At 41.9% G+C, this 19,005-nt stretch overlaps 1 protein-coding gene across 1 annotated transcript in view; it reads right to left on the bottom strand.

Moving 5' to 3' along the window:
• The window catches only part of LOC122814238 (dynein axonemal heavy chain 5-like), a 3,525,594-nt gene that overhangs the window by 816,421 nt on the left and 2,690,168 nt on the right, over positions 1-19,005 (bottom strand). Inside the window, exon 90 of the mRNA XM_044086840.1 lies at positions 12,640-12,748. Coding sequence (XP_043942775.1) covers positions 12,640-12,748 — 109 coding nt within the window. The remainder of the gene's footprint in view (positions 1-12,639; positions 12,749-19,005) is intronic.

The following is a 19,005-nucleotide window of genomic DNA, read 5'->3' as shown; positions in this document are numbered from 1 at the left end:
CTTAAGCACTCAAACCATTCATTCTCAGCCCAGCACTTCCTCAAAACTCATAGCAAGCACTAATTAACCCTAGCACTAGATCCCCCTATACTGTCCAAGGACAAGGACAAAAAAAAAAAAAATTGTAAGCCTCTTTCCTACCTTTCCTGTAATTAGTGTTCCAGATACAGGTTTGCTGTATCCAGGACTGTTTGTAAGCTTCTGAGCCCCCCCCCAAGCCTTTCTGTGTTGGAGGGAAGCCTTCTAGCTTATCAGTGGGAGTGGTAAGCATTAGGTAACCTGTCTACCACATAAGGAGTGGTTCTGGCCCAGAATTTGTAGTTATTGGCCATTTGGGCGGTCTTCCATCTCTCTCAACTTTCTGATTTGTAGGCCTGCATTTGCACTTGTTTCTGTCCTGTAACTCCTGGGCCCATCTCATTTGCTCACTCCAAAAAAAAAAAAAAATGTATCTGCTTTTACTGTATTTGTGTTTCTTCCTACTTTATTTTACTTTTGCGTCATCTTAAAAGTACTCAATTGTATTTATTACTGCTTGGTGTAACTCATTCTAAGCCTTTTAGTTTAAGCACTTGGGCTTCAGACCAGTTGTTTTACATTAAGAAGGTTTGTGGTCTGCACTGTAATGGCAGAACAGGTAGCTTACATCCTTCTAAGTTGGGAACTGCTGACTGAGGGCTCAGTGTCTGTTATTCTAAAAGTTTATTAATTCTGGTTTAAGCACTTGGGCTTCAGGCCAGTTATTTTACATTAAGAGGGTTCGTGGTCTGCACTCTTGTGGGAGGAGAGGCTGGACTCTGCCCTTCTGAGCTGGGAATTTCTGGTTAAAGGCTTAGAGTGCCTGCATATTTGAACTGCTTCTTACTGAAATTGGTGCACCTTGTTTGCTGTAGCATAGACTAGATCCAGGCCTGCTGAATCTAGCTTTGTTTGTATAACTTGAGCACTAATCCAGGCATTCTTTAAGGTATTCAATTGTATTTATTACTGCTTGGTAGTAACTTGATTAAACTGTAGCTATCATTCTAAGTCTTTTGGATTAAGCACTTGGGCTTCAGACCAGTTGTTTTACATTAGGAAGGTTTGTGGCCTGCACTGTGGTGGCAGGACAGGTAGCTTACATCCTTCTAAGTTGGGAACTGCTGATTGAGGGCTCAGTGTCTGTTATTCTAAAAGTGTATTAGTTCTGGTTTAAGCACTTGGGCTTCAGGCCAGTTATTTTACATTAAGAAGGTTCGTGGTCTGCACTCTTGTGGGAGGAGAGGCTGGACTCTGCCCTTCTGAGCTGGGAATTTCTGGTTAAAGGCTTATAGTGCCTGCATATTTGAACTGTTTCTTACTGAAATTGGTACACCTTGTTTGCTGTAGCATAGACTAGATCCAGGCCTGCTGAATCTAGCTTTGTTTGTATGCTTGTTGTTTGTTTGCTTATTTCCCTGAAACGCCAATTCCACCTAAAACGCGGCTTTTCAGCGCTTCTGTGGATCCTTAGTGATATCTGCATTGCTTACTGTACTTATTTCCTCGTTTCACTTGAAAGAAAGTTACTGTTTGTCGTTTTTGCATTTAAGTTACCTGTAACACATTGCATTTAAGTTACCTGGCACTTGCTCACTAAAGCAATTATATAAGTCAGCACTAAAAATTAAAAGCACTACACCCTCACAAACTCCCCTTGAGTACCTTGTTCCCCATTGGTCCTTTTTTTCAATTATAAAGGAATTCCCAGTATTATTCTAGCATGTCCAAAGGTCAGTTGTCAATCTCCTCTCCGGTCCAGCTGGTGAATCTGGGAATCTTGAGGCAATGTTACAACTGCCTCATGTACACAGACAACCCTCTCCTCCTCACAACAAATTCCAACACATGTGAGAGATGCGACCATATAGCCAAACTGGAGGCTAAGCTCTCTCAACTCAGTACTGGCATAACCAGTCAGGAGAAGAAGGAAACCACACTCACTACAATTCCAGTCTCACATAGACCTACCATGACAGCAAACCAAACACATAAACACACAAAAATATACTCGGAGGCTCTAAATAAAAATCTGCCTAAGCAGCAGAGACCTCCAAAGCAGACACCCAAGCAACCGCTACCCCAAAACAAAACACGTGCAACACATAGCTCACAAAGCCAGTGTGCCGAACAGTCACAGCCCTTAAGGCTAAACAACACACCTGATACACTTGTAATAGGTGACTCTATCGTCAGGCACACTGACGTCCCGCTCACCAGGCTGAACAAGGAGAAGGTCATGGTGAGGCGCCTGTCGGGCGCTATGATCCACCACATAACACAAGCACACAGGTCACTCCAAGGCAAGTACAAATATGACTCAGTCATTGTCCATGCTGGTGTGAATGACCTGAGATGTATCTCCCTGGACTGCATGAAAAGAGACATAGAGGAGCTCTCTGAGCATGTAGCCCAGGCCGGTATGACCCTGACCTTGAGTAGCATCTTACCCTCACCAAGAATGATGCCACAATATGAAGACAAGATGATCAATTTCAACAACTGGCTTAAGTATTGGTGTCATTCAAAGGGGATCCAATGCCTATCAGCCTGGGATGACATGCTGGACAAGCCACGATGCTTCGCTAGGGACGGCTTGTACCTGTCACCCATGGGCTTTCGGATATTGGCAAAGGCTCTTGCTACCCCCATAGTGCCTTTTTTAGGCAAGGCTCAAAAGACAAACCCACCTCCATAGGTATCACAAGGGATAAGAAACTAAGAGTAATGCTACTCAACGCCAGAAGTCTAAACCTCAAGATGCACGCACTCGAAACTCTCCTTAGCATGGAGAACATCGATATCTGTGCAGTAACAGAAACCTGGTTCAAGGCTCCCGAGAGCACCCCAGCACTACCAGATTATACCTCATACCATGCTTTTTGAACCACAAAAGTAAGGGGAGTATCAATATTCATCAAAGATAACCACACCTCCAGGTTGGTGGCACAGCACAAAGCATCAGAGACTATCCATGTGCAACTAACAGTGGGTAAAACTGCCTTCCAGTTTATAGCCTGCTACAGACCACCCTCCCAAACCCAGGAACCCCACTCGGCCTTCCTGAGAACACTGGAAAATATGAAGGTCTCTCCAAACACCATTATATTGGGCGACTTCAACTACCCAAACATAGACTGGGAGCATTACTCTAGCTCCAACACCCTAGCCCAAAGGTTCCTAGAATTTATAAACTCAAATGTTATGGAACAACTTGTTACCACTCCCACAAGAGGGGAAAACATACTGGACCTGATCATCACCAACATGAGGACTCTATGCTCCAGACCAGAAGTGTATCCCTCACTGGTAAGATCAGACCATAAACTAATCTCACTGGATAGTCACATCCCTACCCCACCCCCTGCCCAGAAAACCACAGTGAAAAACTTCTCTAAATCAAATTTCACACTCCTCAAAACCGAGGTGGAATCCTTCAAAGCCCACAGGCCTGTGGAAAATATGGCCCAGACCGCAGACTCCTTTATAAACGCATTCTATGAACACCTTCAGGAATGCATGGATCATGCAATCCCAAATAAAACCAAGACCCAATCCTCCAAAGGCAGACGTCCTGTCTGGTGGACCCCAGCCATAAACAAACTATACAATAGAAGGAGGAAGCTACTACATGATAGAGCAAAATCCCAAAAAGGGAAGGCATCTCTGATCAGTATTAGCAAAAAACTACGGGCACTCATAAAATCGTCTAAGGCCAGCTTCGAGAGAAAAATTGCACAGGACACTAAGGATAATCACAAGGCTTTATTTAGTTATGTTAGGAACCTGGGTGGAAATTCCCAGATATGCTCAGAATTAGTCCAAAATGAGAAAAAAATACACCGAACCCACAGACATTGCCAACATCCTAGAGGACAGGTTCAGTGCAAACTTCTCCCCCCCCCCACCAAAAGGACAAATATCTATCCCAGCAGAGTGCTGCCCCCCTGACATCTCAGATGCTCAGGTAAGAGCCGCCCTCTCCAAAGCAAAAAACACAGCATCAATGGGACCATACGGTGTCCCGGGCTGCGTCCTACATGAACTCCAAGAAGAGCTAAACCCAAACAGAAAACTACTGTTCAATCTCAGCCTTACTACAGGATATGTACCCAAAGAGTGGCGTACAGCAGCAGTGGTCCCTCTCCTCAAAGGTGGTGCCTCAACGGATCCTGGAAACTATCGCCACATAAGCCTGACTAGCTTGGTCTGCAAAGCTATGGAAAGGATCATCATGGACCTCATAAATAAAGATATTGGGGACCTACAGACACTGAATCCTACCCAGTTTGGCTTTGTTAAGGGCAGATCCTGCCTCTTAAACCTGGTCGATTTCTTTGAAACAGTCACCAAGGCCATTGACGAGGGGAAGGTGGTCCACACAGCCTACCTGGACCTCGCAAAAGCCTTCGATACAATACCCCACTCGGGCATTATAGATAATCTCACCAGCTTAAATATAAACCCCTATGTCACTAGATGGGTTGCAAACTGGCTCAAGGACAGAACCCAAATGGTTAGAATTGCTGGAGCTATGTCAGACTCCAAACCAGTTACAAGTGGCGTCCCACAAGGCTCAGTCCTGGGTCCTCTCTTGTTCGGTATATATTTCTTGGAGGTACAGGCCAACACGGAAGGACTGTGGTTGACCAAGTTCGCAGATGACTGCAAACTGGGCTCCATAATCGACTCTCCAGCCGACACAAGCATCCTCCAAAAGGGCCTCATAGAAACAGACAACTGGTGCCAGAGCCATGGCCTCAAGCTAAACCCCAAAAAGTGTATAGTCATTCCCTTTGGGAAAAACAAAGTGCCCACAAATTACCACATAGGTGGTAATCCATTAAGCACAGAAGAAGTAATTAGGGACCTGGGGACCCAAGTTGATAGCAATCTCTCATTTGACAACCACGTGGCCAAAGTGGTTAGAAAAACATTTTATATAGCCCATCTAATCATGAAGGGATTCACATCTAGATCAGGGGAGGTCATCGTGCTTCTTTACTCATCCCTCATCAGGCCCATAATTGAGTACAATGCCCCTTTTGGGATGTACCTTACCAGACACCTGCAGCAACTGGAAAGACCCCAAAAGTACCTCACCAAGAGGATCAAAGGGCTCAAACAGATGCCATATGCTGCCCGGTTAAAGAAACTCCAGCTCTACTCAGTGGCATACCGCCTGCTCAGAGGCGATCTGTGCCTGACGTATAAAGCCATGTCCAACCCGGAATTAATGGACATGCTGCACCTCAGAAAATCCAAATCCCATCGAGCTATGTGCTCGAGAGACTTGAACCTCAGCACTGAAATAAATAGGACATGCTGGAGGGACAGATTCATAACCCAGAGGCTCCCTTCACTCTGGAATAAAATCCCAGTCCAGGTTAGGCAGAGTCCCTCATTGACTCTCTTCAAGAGGAATCTTGATGAGTGGATGGGAGATCGTAGGTTTACCCCGGGTATCACGTCTGTGTCACTGTTAGACAGAAGCACAGTATACTAACCTCGAAAAAGGGCATAGCAAAATTAATTTAAAATGGGTGGTGAAAGCCAAACACACTCTGGCTAGGCTTATAAATGCCCTAGGGCAGATAGCCTAGTATGAACCTATGAACCTATAAGGCTATCTATTCGGCCCTACCAGCCAATCAGTAAAACAGCTCATTTTACCTATCCAGGCATGTCCAAAGGGCAGTTTCAGGTGTACTGTCTAGTCCAACTGGTGAATCTGGGCATTTTGAGGCAATGTTACAACTGCCACATGTACACAGACAACCCTCTCCTCCTACCACCAAACACTAATATATGCAAGAGATGCAATTATACAGCCAAACTGGAGGCAAAGGTCTCTCAACCTAAGACTGGAACTGACAGTCAAGAGAAGAAGGGAAATACATGCAACACCACCAGTCTCACATAGACCTATTAAACCAACACCGGCAAATAACACACATAAATACACAAAAACATACTTGGAGGTTCTAAATAAAAATCTGCAAAAGCAACAGAGACCTCCAAAGCAGACATCCAAGCAACCTCCACACCCCATCACACACCATGAAACACATACTTCACATAATCAGTGTGCCACGCAATCACAGTCCTTAAGGCAAAATAACATACCCAACACACTAGTAACAGGCGACTCTATAGACAGGCACACTGATGTCCCACTACCTAGGCTGGACAAAGAAAAGGTTACAGTTAGCTGCCTGTTGGGCACCAGGATCTGCCACATAACACAAGCACTCACGTTACTCCAGAACAATTACAAATATGACTATGTCATTGTCCATGTTGGTGTGAATGACTTGAGACGTACCTCCCTGGGCTACATGAAAAGAGACATGGATGAGCTCTCTGATCACGTAGCCTAGGCCGGTATGACCCTGACCCTGAGTAACATTCTACCCTCATCAAGAATGATGCCACAGTATAAAGAAAACATTATCAATTTCAACAATTGGCTAAGTTGCTGGTGTCATTCAAAGTGGATCCAGTATCTGTCCGCCTGGGATGACATGCTCGACAAGCCACATTGCTTCGCAAGAGATGGCTTGCACCTGTCACCCTTAGGCTTTTGAATACTGGCCAAGGCCTTTGACGCCCCCATAATGCCTTTTTTAGGCAAGGCTCAAAAGACAAACCCACCACCGTAAATAGTACAAATAACCAAAAACTGAGGGTAATTCTACTCAACGCCAGAAGTCTAAACCTCAAAATCCATGCACTCAAGGCACTCCTCAGTATGGAGAACATCGATATCTGTGCAGTAACAGAAATTTGGTTTAAGGCTCCAGAGAGCAGCCCAGCACTACCAGGCTATATCTCATGCCATACTTTTCGGCCACAGAACCCAGGCTGAAACACAATAGGCGGGGGTGTATCCATATTCATCAAGGATACCCACACCTCCAGGTTAGTGGTGCAGCACAATACCTCAGAGATCATCCATGTGCAACTAACAATGGGAAAAACTGCAATTCAAATTGTAGCTTGCTACAGATCACCCACCATGACCCAGGACCCCATTCCGCATTTCTGGAGACACTGGAAAATATGAAGGTCCTACCAAATGCCCTAATATTGGGTGATTTCAATTACACAAACATTATCTGGGAGAACTACTCAAGTACTAACTCCCTTGCCCAACGTTTCCTAGAATTTATAAACTCGAACGCCCTGGATCACCTGGTCAACACCCCCACCAGAGGTGACAACATATTGGACCTGGTCATCACCAACATGGGTGACCGATGTTCCACACTGGAGGTCAACCCCTCACTGGTTAGATCAGACCATAGACTAATCACTCTGGATATCCACATTCTGCCCTCACCCCCAATCAAGGAAACCACTGTGAAAAACCTTTCAAAAGCAAACTTCACGTTACTTAAGACCGAGGTGGAAAGATTCACAGCCCTCATGCTAAAGGACTATGCTGTCCAAGCTGCTGAATCCCTTACAAAGGCACTCTATGAGCACCTGCAAGAATGCATGGATCGTGCTATCCCAAGCAAAACCAACACTCACTCCACCAAGAAAAGGAAACCAGTCTGGTGCACCCCTACCATAAACAAGCTATACAATAGAAGGAGGAAACTAGTACAGAAAAAATAAAATCCCAAGAAGAAAGACATCCCTGATCACTATCAGCAAGAAACTACGATTCCTCATAAAATCATCCAAGGCTAGCTTCAAAAGAAAAACTGCCAAGGACTTCAAAGATAACCACAAAGCGTTCTCTAGCTATGTCAAAAACCTAAGTGGAAACTCTCAGATCTGCTCTGAGTTAGTGCAGAATGGCACAAAATACACTGACCCGACTGATATTGCCAACATTCTGGCAGACAGGTTTAGTGCAAACTTCACCCCCCTCCCACCCCCTAAAGGGCACATAACCATACCAGAAGAATGTAGAACCCCAGCAATCACTGAAACATGTGTTAAAACAGCCCTATCCAAAGCCAAAAACACAGCTTCAATGGGATAGGACGGTGTCCCAGGCTTTGTCTTACACAAGCTCCAAAATGAACTAACCCCTCACCTAAACACACTGTTCAAACTCAGCCTCTCTACAGGCTATGTACCCATAGAGTGGCGTGCAGCAACAGTTATCCTGCTCCACAAAGGTGGAGCCACAACGGACCCCGGGAACTATCGCCCTATAAGTCTGACTAGCCTGGTCTGCAAGGCTATAGAGCACATTATCATGGAACTCATTAACAGAGACATTGGGAACCTCCAAACATTGGAACCTACCCAGTTTGGCTTTATTAAGGGCAGATCATGCCTCCTAAACCTGGTGGACTTCTTTGAGACAGTTACCAAGGCTTTACACGAGGGAAAGGAGGTCCACACAGCCAACCTAGACCTCGCAAAGGCTTTCGACACCATTCCCCATTCTGGTATTACAGACAAGTTCACCAGCCTGAACATAAACCCCGACATCACAAGATGGGTTGCCAATTGGCTCATGGACAGAACCCAAACAGTGAGAGTTGCAGGCTCTAGGTCTGACTCTAAACCGGTTACAAGTGGTGTCCCCCAGGGCTCAGTCCTGGGACCCCTCCTGTTCGGTATATACTTCTCAGAGGTACAGGCGAGCACAGGAGGACTATGGCTGACCAAGTTTGCAGACGACTGCAAACTGGGGGCCATAATTGACTCTCTGGCTGATACAGACATCCTCCAGAAGGGTCTCACTGAGACTGATATCCGGTGTCAAAATCATGGCCTCAAGCTAAATGCCAAAAAGTGCATAGTCATCCCCTTTGGAAAAAACAAAGTACCCATGAACTACCACATACATGGTAGTCCCCTAAATACAGAAAATGTAATAAGGGATCTGGGGACCCAAGTAGATAGTAATCTCTCCTTTGATAATCATATTGCCAAGGTGGTTAGAAAATCCTTCTATGTGGTCCACCTAATCACAAAAGGGCATCCAGAACAAAAGAGGTTATTGTGCCCCTCTACACATCACTCATCATACCCATCAGAGAGTACAACGCCCCATTTGAGATGTACCTTACAAGACACCTGCAACAGCTGGAACGACCACAAAAGTGCCTCACCAAGAGGATTACTGGCCTCAAACAGATGCCCTATGCAGCCCAATTGAAGAAACTCCAGCTGTACTCGGGTTGCATACCGCTTACTCAGAGGTGATCTCTGCCTGACATACAAGGCCATGTCCAACCCAGAATTGATGGACATGCTCCACCTAAAAAAAAAAAACAAATCCCTGAGAGCCGCACACTCTAGGGATCTAAACCTCACCACAACAATAAATAGGACATGCTGGAGAGATAGATTCCTGTCCCAGAGACTCCCCATGCTTTAGAACAGCATTCCAATCTACATTAGGCAGAGCCTCTCACTAACACTCTTCAAGAGACATCTTGACGAGTGGATGGGAAACAGAAAATTTACCCCGGGGATCACTGCACTGGCTCTGCTGGACAAAGGCACAGGGAACTAATCTAAGGGGGCGGCAAAAGCCAACACATTCTGGCTAGGCTTATAGATGCCCTCAGGCAGATAGCCTAGTACTTACCTATGAACCTATATATATACATATATATATATATATATATATATATATATATATATATATATGTACATATACATATATATATATATATATATATATATATGTATAGATATATATCCATATATGGGTTCCATACACTAGATCAAATTTTCACTAATTCGAAGCAAAAGTGTACTTACGCGAAGTTCAGTACAACGAACGGGTGTTGTACTGAACTTCCATGCAGTACTCACGGACCATAGGGCTATCCCCTTACCATGACCCGTGCCCTAACCCTAAGGTCCATGACAACTTCACTATGGTGCGATAGTCACGAACCTTAGGGTTAGGGCATGGTTTAGGGTAAGGGGATAGCTTTACTAACTATTCCCTTACCCTAACCCGTGCCCTAACCCAAAGGTCCGTGACTATCGCACCATAGTGGAGGACAGAGCTTGTTTTTTATGTCCTCCACTGTGCTGCGGTATTTTCGGTGAAGTGCACTTATGCAAAAGTTCACTTTCGTTAAAGTGAACTTTCGCAGAAGTGAGGCTTCCTATTACAAGTTCGAAGTAGTGAACTTTCGTTCTTGTACTAGGAATCCATAGATATATATATATATATATATATATATATATATATATATATATATATATATAAATATGTATACATGCACATAAACACACACACACACACACACACACACACACACACACACACACACACACACACACACACACACACACACACACATGTTCTGCTACAAACTCAGGAACTCCACTGCAATAAATGAATTCCCTATTTTGGGTTAATTTTAACTTTTGCTTTCGTACTATGAAATGTACCTTTGACCAGTTATTTGTTGTAGACCTTTTTCTACAATATAAGTTGTACAAAAATATGTTTATTATTAATGTAAATTGTTGTGTTCTCCCGTTCGATTCTCAGCTAGAGTGCAGGGAGTGCCTTCTGTGTGGAGTCTGCATGTCCTCCCCGTGGTTGGGTGGGCATTCGAAAGACATGCGTAAATGGGCGTGCCTTTGTTGAAGGTTGAACATCGAGCTGCCACCTCGGCGTTCGTGAAAATCTACTGCCAATCATTAGCGGACCGGAGTTCTGCTGTGGCGACCCCGAACTGGGAAAAGCCGAAAGACAACAACATTAATGTAAATTGTTTAAGAGCTTTTTCTACAATGTAAGTTTCACTACTTGTGTATATTATTTCGGAGTTTTTCTCCCCGGGCCTCCACTGTAAATGGACACATATCCAGTTGGACTATCCCGGTTAACAAATGTAAAATAAATAAAATAAATAAATATATATATATATATATATATATATATATATATATATATATATATATATATGGGTCCCCTTCATAATAATACTGGTTAAAGGTGACATGAAGCACAAGGTTAGAGATCAATGTTTGTATTTGTTATGTTGAAGAAACCCTTTCATGTGTTTTTTGTAATTATTCCAGAATTCAGTTATTTTGGCAAATGCTTTTACATTCTTAGAATGATTTCTTTTTCCTATCACATTAGATATGATTCTGTATGGATATGATTATAGGTCTTTGCCTTTTGATGAATGTTTGACAGATACATTTTTGATTAGGGTACTATGGCATATTTGGTTAGGAAGATGTGAAGAATTATTGCTTGTCAGAATCTGGGACTGTGTTTTTGAATTGTGGAAGGTTAAGGAAATTGTTGTGGAAGAAAAGGTGGGAGAATATATATCTATGTTTCTCAAAATTATATTGTTAGGTCTCTGGACATTTTTATTGCAGTACTTTTTATTGTATACATATATTTACCCTTGTTGACTATCTTATGGTATGTACTTGTTGATGTCATAATAACAATCCTCTACTCTTTCAGTAAGAGCCATGGGATCTTATACATCTACCTGAACTACCACCAACTCAGACTGATGGGGCCCTCAGTGTAACATCTCATCCAAAGGATGGCACATTCAGGAGTGCAGTACCTCTCTAATGCACTGCAGTGTCAGCAATTTGAAAATTGTTGCAGTCACCTGCAATGGGTGCAGAACAGGCAGCTTTCTGATCTTTCAGCAACAAAGGTGTGTGAGTATGCTGCCTATAAAGTCATTGATGCTACTAAACATTTAGTTCCACTATATCAACAGTACTGCCGTCAACTAAACATTCCTAGAAAAATTGAATGGTTCTAGTAACATTTATGTTTGGTAAAATCTGTCCCCTATCAGGTGTCAGTGTTGCAGTAGTATACTAACTTTCTCATCCCCCAGAGGCAGATAATCTACTGCAATAATGTGCTTATCATTTCTGCAGATACCCCCCTGTGACCAACGTTTATTCCCAGACAAGGTGTTACTGTGCACGTAATTCCAGTTGTTATGGTACCTGGCTAGCCTAACATATTTCACACTTTTTGTTCATTATTTTCAGATACAATAACCACAGTTACAATGCAGGTGTAAATGTGAAACAACTTCAGTTGGATCCAGTCAGGAGCATGGCATTAATACAAAAGGCACACTTATCCTGTTCTTTAACTACATAATTAAGTTATGTCAGTCCTATTATCGACAGCACCATTCCCTCAGTTCCTCTGCTGTCACTGGCCACTGTTTGCTCTGGTCACTATATTTTAATAACTTTTTGTAAGGTTTATGTAGACTTCAACCAGTGTTGAGTTTTATGATTCTGCTGTCTCTTATGTCTGAGCACAGTTTACTCCTTAGACAAACATTGTTTATGTTCATATACCACCATTAAGAGTGCACTTGGCACAAGAACACTGATGTGGTTATTACGGGATGTTATTTTCAATGTCTCAAATAAGACAGTTCTGTATTTAATACATTTTTGAGACACTTCAGATTCTATATTCTTTAATAGCTTGTGAAGGCCGTCTACAAATTCATGTGTTGTCAATGATACATTCGAAATTATTGAAAAGTGAACCTTGCATAAAAGTTTTAATGAAATGGAACTACATTTGTTGAGAAATGATGCATTACATATTCTAAAACTAGCAAAGTTTGGTATCTGGCCATAAAATACACTAGTAAACCCAGAATCACTTACTGAGCTGTGGAGAAAGTGCATCAGAGAAAGGTCTTTTAGCACGGCCCTTTGGGGAACTACCAAACCTTGATCTTTGCAGTGTTGCCAGAAGACCTTCTGCATACTTTGCCTAAAAAAGAGCAAATAAACATCACAGGATCTATATTAATACTGAATAAAATCAGTTACAGTAACAGAGTATATAAATGGCTCATTGTGCTGAAAACAGCAAAAGCAGTGCCAGCAGAAAATAATCACTTAACTATCCAGTTTTCGCAAATACTTCTATTAAGAAAATATTTACTTTTTGGAGAACATCTTATCTACTTGTCTTCTTGCTAACACTACTTCTGTCTGATTATTCCAGTCATCCACTGCACCTAATTCAATGATTCACTGCATCACATCCTTAATGTCATTCTTTGTTGAGTGCTCTCCTGTTCTGGTGCAGTTGGCATTTGGAAAATGTTAACTCTGCCTGCCTGTCTATATCTCCGTCTTGCTCTCTCTCTCTCTCTCTGTCTTCCTTTCTGAATATGACCACTCGTTGCTGCACTGTGTGCAAATCCTAGAGATGTAGATAAGCATCCTCTGTTATCCAGTGGATAGCTGAAGTCTCACCTTTAATATTGCATTCATTTCAGAAGTGCATTATTAGGGAAGAGGCATTGAGCTGGTACATAGTGTGCTCTGTGTGATTACCAGCATTGAATGAGCTCTGTGTGGAGTCAGGATATGGAGGACAAAACAAGACAGGAATAATTGGGACTGCCTATGATGGACAGTAAAGGACAACCAGAGATTTTGAATGTGTGGCTAGGCTTAAAAAGGCTCCAGTGATCGTTAGTCTAGTACACACTTATGAATCTATGAACACCATATTATCAGCAGTCAGACTGACAGGAAGGATTAGAGTTCTGATATGAATGTCACTTAGGAAGTGGTTATAAGAAAGATTATATCAAGATGAGAATGGTAGGGGCCTTGGAGATTTTGATGAAGGGGTGCCGAAAAGCAGCACTGCACAGACATTTTAAGATTCTTGATACAGAAAGAAAAAAAGGTAGGGACTATAAGTGACAACTGTAAAAGGTTAGATGCAAAACTCAGAGACTTCAGTGGACTCAGTATCTTCTTTCTCTGGCACCTTTATGTGCTTATATGTTCATATGTCCTGCACAGTCCAGTAAAGTACCTACAAAGCTCTCTCTTTCACTGTCCCCCTCTTACCCCTTCCTTGATTCTGCTGAAAAGTGTATGTGACCTGTTCTGCAGGGGGGGCTCACAGGACTTACACACACATTGATTTAAGTGCCTTTCTCATCCCAAAACCGCCTTTTTCTTACATTTTGTTCTACCTGAGGTACAGTGCTTCAGTTATGGTAGTGTGCTCTTATCCGTCTCCAGCTTTGCAGAACATCTCTGATTTTGCATCATATTTATGTCCTATCCTTGAGCAAGTCACTTAACCAGACAGTGCTTTGGGGCAGCCAGAAATTTGGGCTAGGCTCCTCAGTGGTATCCTGGACTGCAAGCCTAGTAACTACCTAAGAACTAGAGCTGTTATGGTGTACAGTAAGGAAACTGATGTAAACAGGAGCATCATCACATGAGCCATGTTCTTTGGAAGAGATCCTTGGTTTCCTTAATGTTGACAGTATGTTTATTATTTAGCTACTAATATGTCAGACAGCATGCAGTCTATGAATGTTAATATTTTAACTAAGAATACATTGTTTTGCAGGCAGACAGGTGCTAAATGCACTGTTTGTCTAACACTGAGTGCAGATGAATAAAGGTACGAGCTGCTAGACATGCTTCCTGTAGAACATGGTTGGGTTTGCTCAGCCTTCATTTATTTTCTATGTGACTCTGCCAAGTTACTTTGCCAAGCAGTATTCATGGGGTGTTCCTGAAAAGAGACACTTGTGTCCAGTGGGCTATCCTGGGCTATTAGCAAATGCACGATATGTTTGTCTTTTGAATTCCCGCACTCTTCACATAGACACTAATCATTACTTCACTGCATGCTATTTGGGTAGGAATCTCAGCATGCCTCATACTTCAATGGGTTGCCTGCCAGATGCAGTGTTTCAAGGGAAGAAAAGTTTACTGTTTCTCATGCTTAGTCTGTTTTCAGTGTGAGTGGGTTTTTTTTGTCTGTTTTGTTCTGTTCTGCTTTGAAAATGTCTGTCAGTGTTTTTTTCTGTAAAATTCAAAATAAACCAAGCAGAAACTTCGCAGTGTGGAGGGTGTGAAGTTCACTCCTTGAAATATGTTATGCACCTAGTTCACTAATATAATTCAAACTTTAAAAATGTACTGCAAAATAATAAAATAGTAGGTAGTCCACAGTTGAGTTAAAAATGTAATATCCTTTATTGAAACAAAAAGTTTGTGTATTCCAATAAAGGATATTAAATTTTTAACTCAACTGTGGGCTAACTACTATTTTATTATTTTGTAGTACATATTTTAAAGTTCTAATTTTAGTCTTGCTATGTCTTAGTTTCCTAGTCTTGCTGTGTCTTAGTTTCCAAGTCTTCTACAGCACATTACCTTTATGCAATCAATTGAATGCTGTATTTAGAGAAGAGAGAACTTTTGTGGCAAATTAAATTGAATGCTTGCAACTGGCCTGGTATAAATGATTACTGTTCCATTTAATGTTTATTGAAATTAAGGGCACTGACCAGATAATATATACCTAAGGGGTCTGGATACTAAGGTGCACGAAAAGCATATTTATTTAATATATTTAAATAATCTATTTCTCATGACATATATACTACTTTATTTTATGGTATGGATGTCAAAGGACTTGTATTATAAATTATTTTCCATCATAATAAGTTTTTATAAAAAAATCAATTGAGGTTTTATATTATTTATACGTATAAGTAACATAATGTTTGTTTTAATTTTCATTGGATGATTATTCCTGATTTTCAACAGTTTGCATCTTTTTTACAAAAGGGGGGTTATAATATGATATTTATTATTTTTATTAGCAATAATGTTGATTATGGTTTAATTTTATACATAGGGGGTTGAATGGTGTTAATATTCTTAGGGTAGTAAGTACACATGTTTAATTTATTATTGTTATACTCAGTTATATTTGAATGTGCTTGACATTTTTAGTGGGTACGAAGGAATGTATCTTTCTGTAATGAATCAATGAGGAGAGTAACAGGTGACATCATTTTTAGGAAATATTTGATTGGTTTCAGTGAAAGTATTTAAACTGAATGTTAAACTGCATATTTTAGCATCTGAAGAAGTCCAAAGTTATATCCAATAGTGGATGAAAGCACTTATGCATTTGTTTCTTGTTTTTAACTTAATGGTATAATAAACACTGGTTTTCAAGGTTTCCACAGCCTACCAGCTGTTACTTTTCCATTTTTAAAGTCAAGATGTGCTGAGATAGCAGATACATGAATTATGACCCCAGAATAACTGAGACTCAAGATGAGCAGGCAACAAACATCAGGATCTCTTGCAAACTAAATACCTGAGACAGTAAAGGCTATTTATTGGTGAATGTGAAGATTCCCTGCTACTTAGCAGAGTATAATTAACAAGTAAAGGCCTTCTGGCAGCCTCAGATACTGTTAGTGGTTCATCTGGAAATTCCATCAGAAACAAAGACTCTAAAGGAACAACTAAGTACAGAGGTGGAAGTAAGTGTTACCCACATTCTCTGGTATTTCCTTGGCTGACCAAAGATGGAGAGTTCCGGTATCAAATCTCCTTCCAGATCTCTGCCAGAGATCCAGGTTCAGCTTGTGGAATTAAGCCATGAGAACTTGGGTGTGAGCCTAGGTGACAGCAGATATTTTGCTGACTTACCTAGCTCAGGAAAATGGTAGATTTATTTTTTAATAAAGGCTATAGCCTTTGATGGAGATCATGGACTCAAGCCTTGCCTCAAGCACTGGAAGTATGTATAGCCATATGCTAACAGGACTTATCCAGAATGATGCTATTGCACAGTGAGTCAGCAAGGAAGTAAGTTATAAAAGTAATCTGAACCAACTAAGGATAATGAGTTACCTTGGCCTAACTCACACTGCAGCTTGTAAAGCTAGGGAGGAAATGAATGAGTGAAAAGATGAGGGAAGGCCTGAAGGTCGAAATATATATAAAAAACAAAACACTGCCCTTAAATACACTAAATTTATGCAAATCCTTCTTTCCTGGGAGACCCGCATTTCACACAAAAGACAGGAGCTAGGTGAGCTCTCCAAACCAGTAGTGAAAGACTCACTGACCGATGCTGTAAGGGGTTACTTTTCAGGAAGTGAAGGCTCATGCTGAGACTGGTGGGATTCATGCAACACTTTAGAGTCTGGAGCCAAGAGTCTGATATCAACAGTATATCTGCAAAAGAGTGATGTCTTTGAACCAACTGACTCCTTATTGTTCACTTCAGTACATTCATCCTCAGGTTACTTTCTGAAGCAGTATTTTCTTTTATTTCCTCTGCCCTTCCTCCAACCATCAGATCTCTCACCCATGATCTAATTGGCCTATTAATTTTACTGTGACTGCCAGAGGTGAGGTCAGATGAACCAGGGAGTGGTCATCATCTTGCAGACTTCAAAAACTTATGGCGTTATCTCATGTGTCAGTTCCAGGTTTACTTTGGATGTCTGACCTGAGAGGCAAACATCATTTCTTCCATTGTGACATACTTATTTGGGGTCCTAACCTCCAGCGGCATGCAGTGGAGCACTATGAGGCCTTCCCCACCTCTGTGGTTGCATGTTGTTTTCGCTGTAGTCCCACACCATCTAAATGGCATAGTCTGCCATGCTGTCTGGTAATACCAGCAACATGGCAACAACAGTTCTGCCCAGCACACATACCTCATCCCTCTCCCAAAAGTGGCAAGCAGGGGTACCCCTTCATTCATCTCCTTCATCTCTAATCAAGCACTCATCACCTGGGTCAGAGGCAAGGCTCCTTCCCAGTATGTTGGTAGGAGCAAAAGTGTCCATCTCTGCTCCAGTAAGGCAATTCTCTAAGCTGCAACCAGACAAGACTTATCCAACTCTATAGTGACTTCAAGGAAAGGGCTGTTATCAAGGAATCCCCTGTTAAGATGCCCAGGATCCAGCTGTCTAAATAATGAAGCATAAAACTTTCACTTCTAGCAAGGCATCCGTAAAATGGTAAGCACTTTGGTACATGCTCTGGGCAGAGAGGAGAGAAAGTGAAGTCCAGCCAGAGTGAAATGAAGGAATCCCTTGTGTTGACTCAAGACAATGATATCACAGAAGGCATCCATGATAGTTAATGATACCATACAGCCATCTAGTTGCAGGAAGGTTATGACCCCAGGTAGTATCTCCATATGAAATTTCACTTGGAGGATAGACACCATGGAGCACATAACTCACTCATTTTCTTTTGGAGCAAGGAAGAGGTAGGAGTGAATCTTTTAATATCTCTCTATAGGAGGTAAATGGATTATGACCCATTAAGGAGAAGGTTCTAGGTCTATTCAACAGGATCTCTGTGAGATCATCTATTCTGTAAGTGGTCTATTTCTGGGGTGGGGTTAACAGTTCTAAGAGACTACTATCCAAGATCAGATCCAAATCCCACCATTCTAGAGTGATGGATCACCAAGCTGAGGCAAAAATGAAAACCAGCATTGCAGAGAACGTCCTGTGGAGTAGCCAGTACTGTACAGACAGAGCCATCAGAATTACCCTCCTGGGAGACCCAGGTGTAACACCATGGTCTGTAGCTTGAGACTGCACTTTATTTTATGACAGAGATTTTTTTCTTGGGGTGGTAGAAATCCCAAACAGAGAAGAAACATTGTAGAGATCATTCATTGTGGTCAGCACTTGTTTCCTCTGGCCAGACCTTTACAAACAGAAGTTTTTCAAGAAGAGGACATTGAGAATCACATTCAGAATGACCTGTCTCATCTCATTCCTGAAGAAGGAGATCCTAAGCCACAGCATTCAGCACATACATATAACTGTGCCTACTGCCTTGGTTTTAGTATCTGCACAAAATTACAAAGAGATATCAAAGCTCATTGTGGTAACTGTTATAAGGGGCTCTTTAGAGACTTTGTGATCAGAATCAGGGTGGACTGCCAGCATTTCCTCTGCTTAGTCTGTAAGGGATGAATAGAACTGTGAGTCGGTATAACAGATACTTACCTAAAGTCCAAAATAGCAGACAAGAACACTCTTGTACTCCTTGACAAAAGCTTTTGCCCTCTAATCTGGCATGACTGTGGAAAGGTGCTATAGTCTCTGACACCCATGCTGTACCAAACAGTGAACATAACAGTCTGTATTAGAATGTTTAGTGAGGATGTGATTTCATTACTGGAAGATCTGCACAGAGAAGACGGGA

Source organism: Protopterus annectens, chromosome 1.part1 (assembly GCF_019279795.1).
Source record: "Protopterus annectens isolate FY-2018-M chromosome 1.part1, PAN1.0, whole genome shotgun sequence".
Lineage (NCBI taxonomy): Eukaryota > Metazoa > Chordata > Ceratodontiformes > Protopteridae > Protopterus > Protopterus annectens.
Note: the sequence above shows the minus strand (reverse complement) of the source record. Positions and strands in the feature narration are given on the sequence as shown.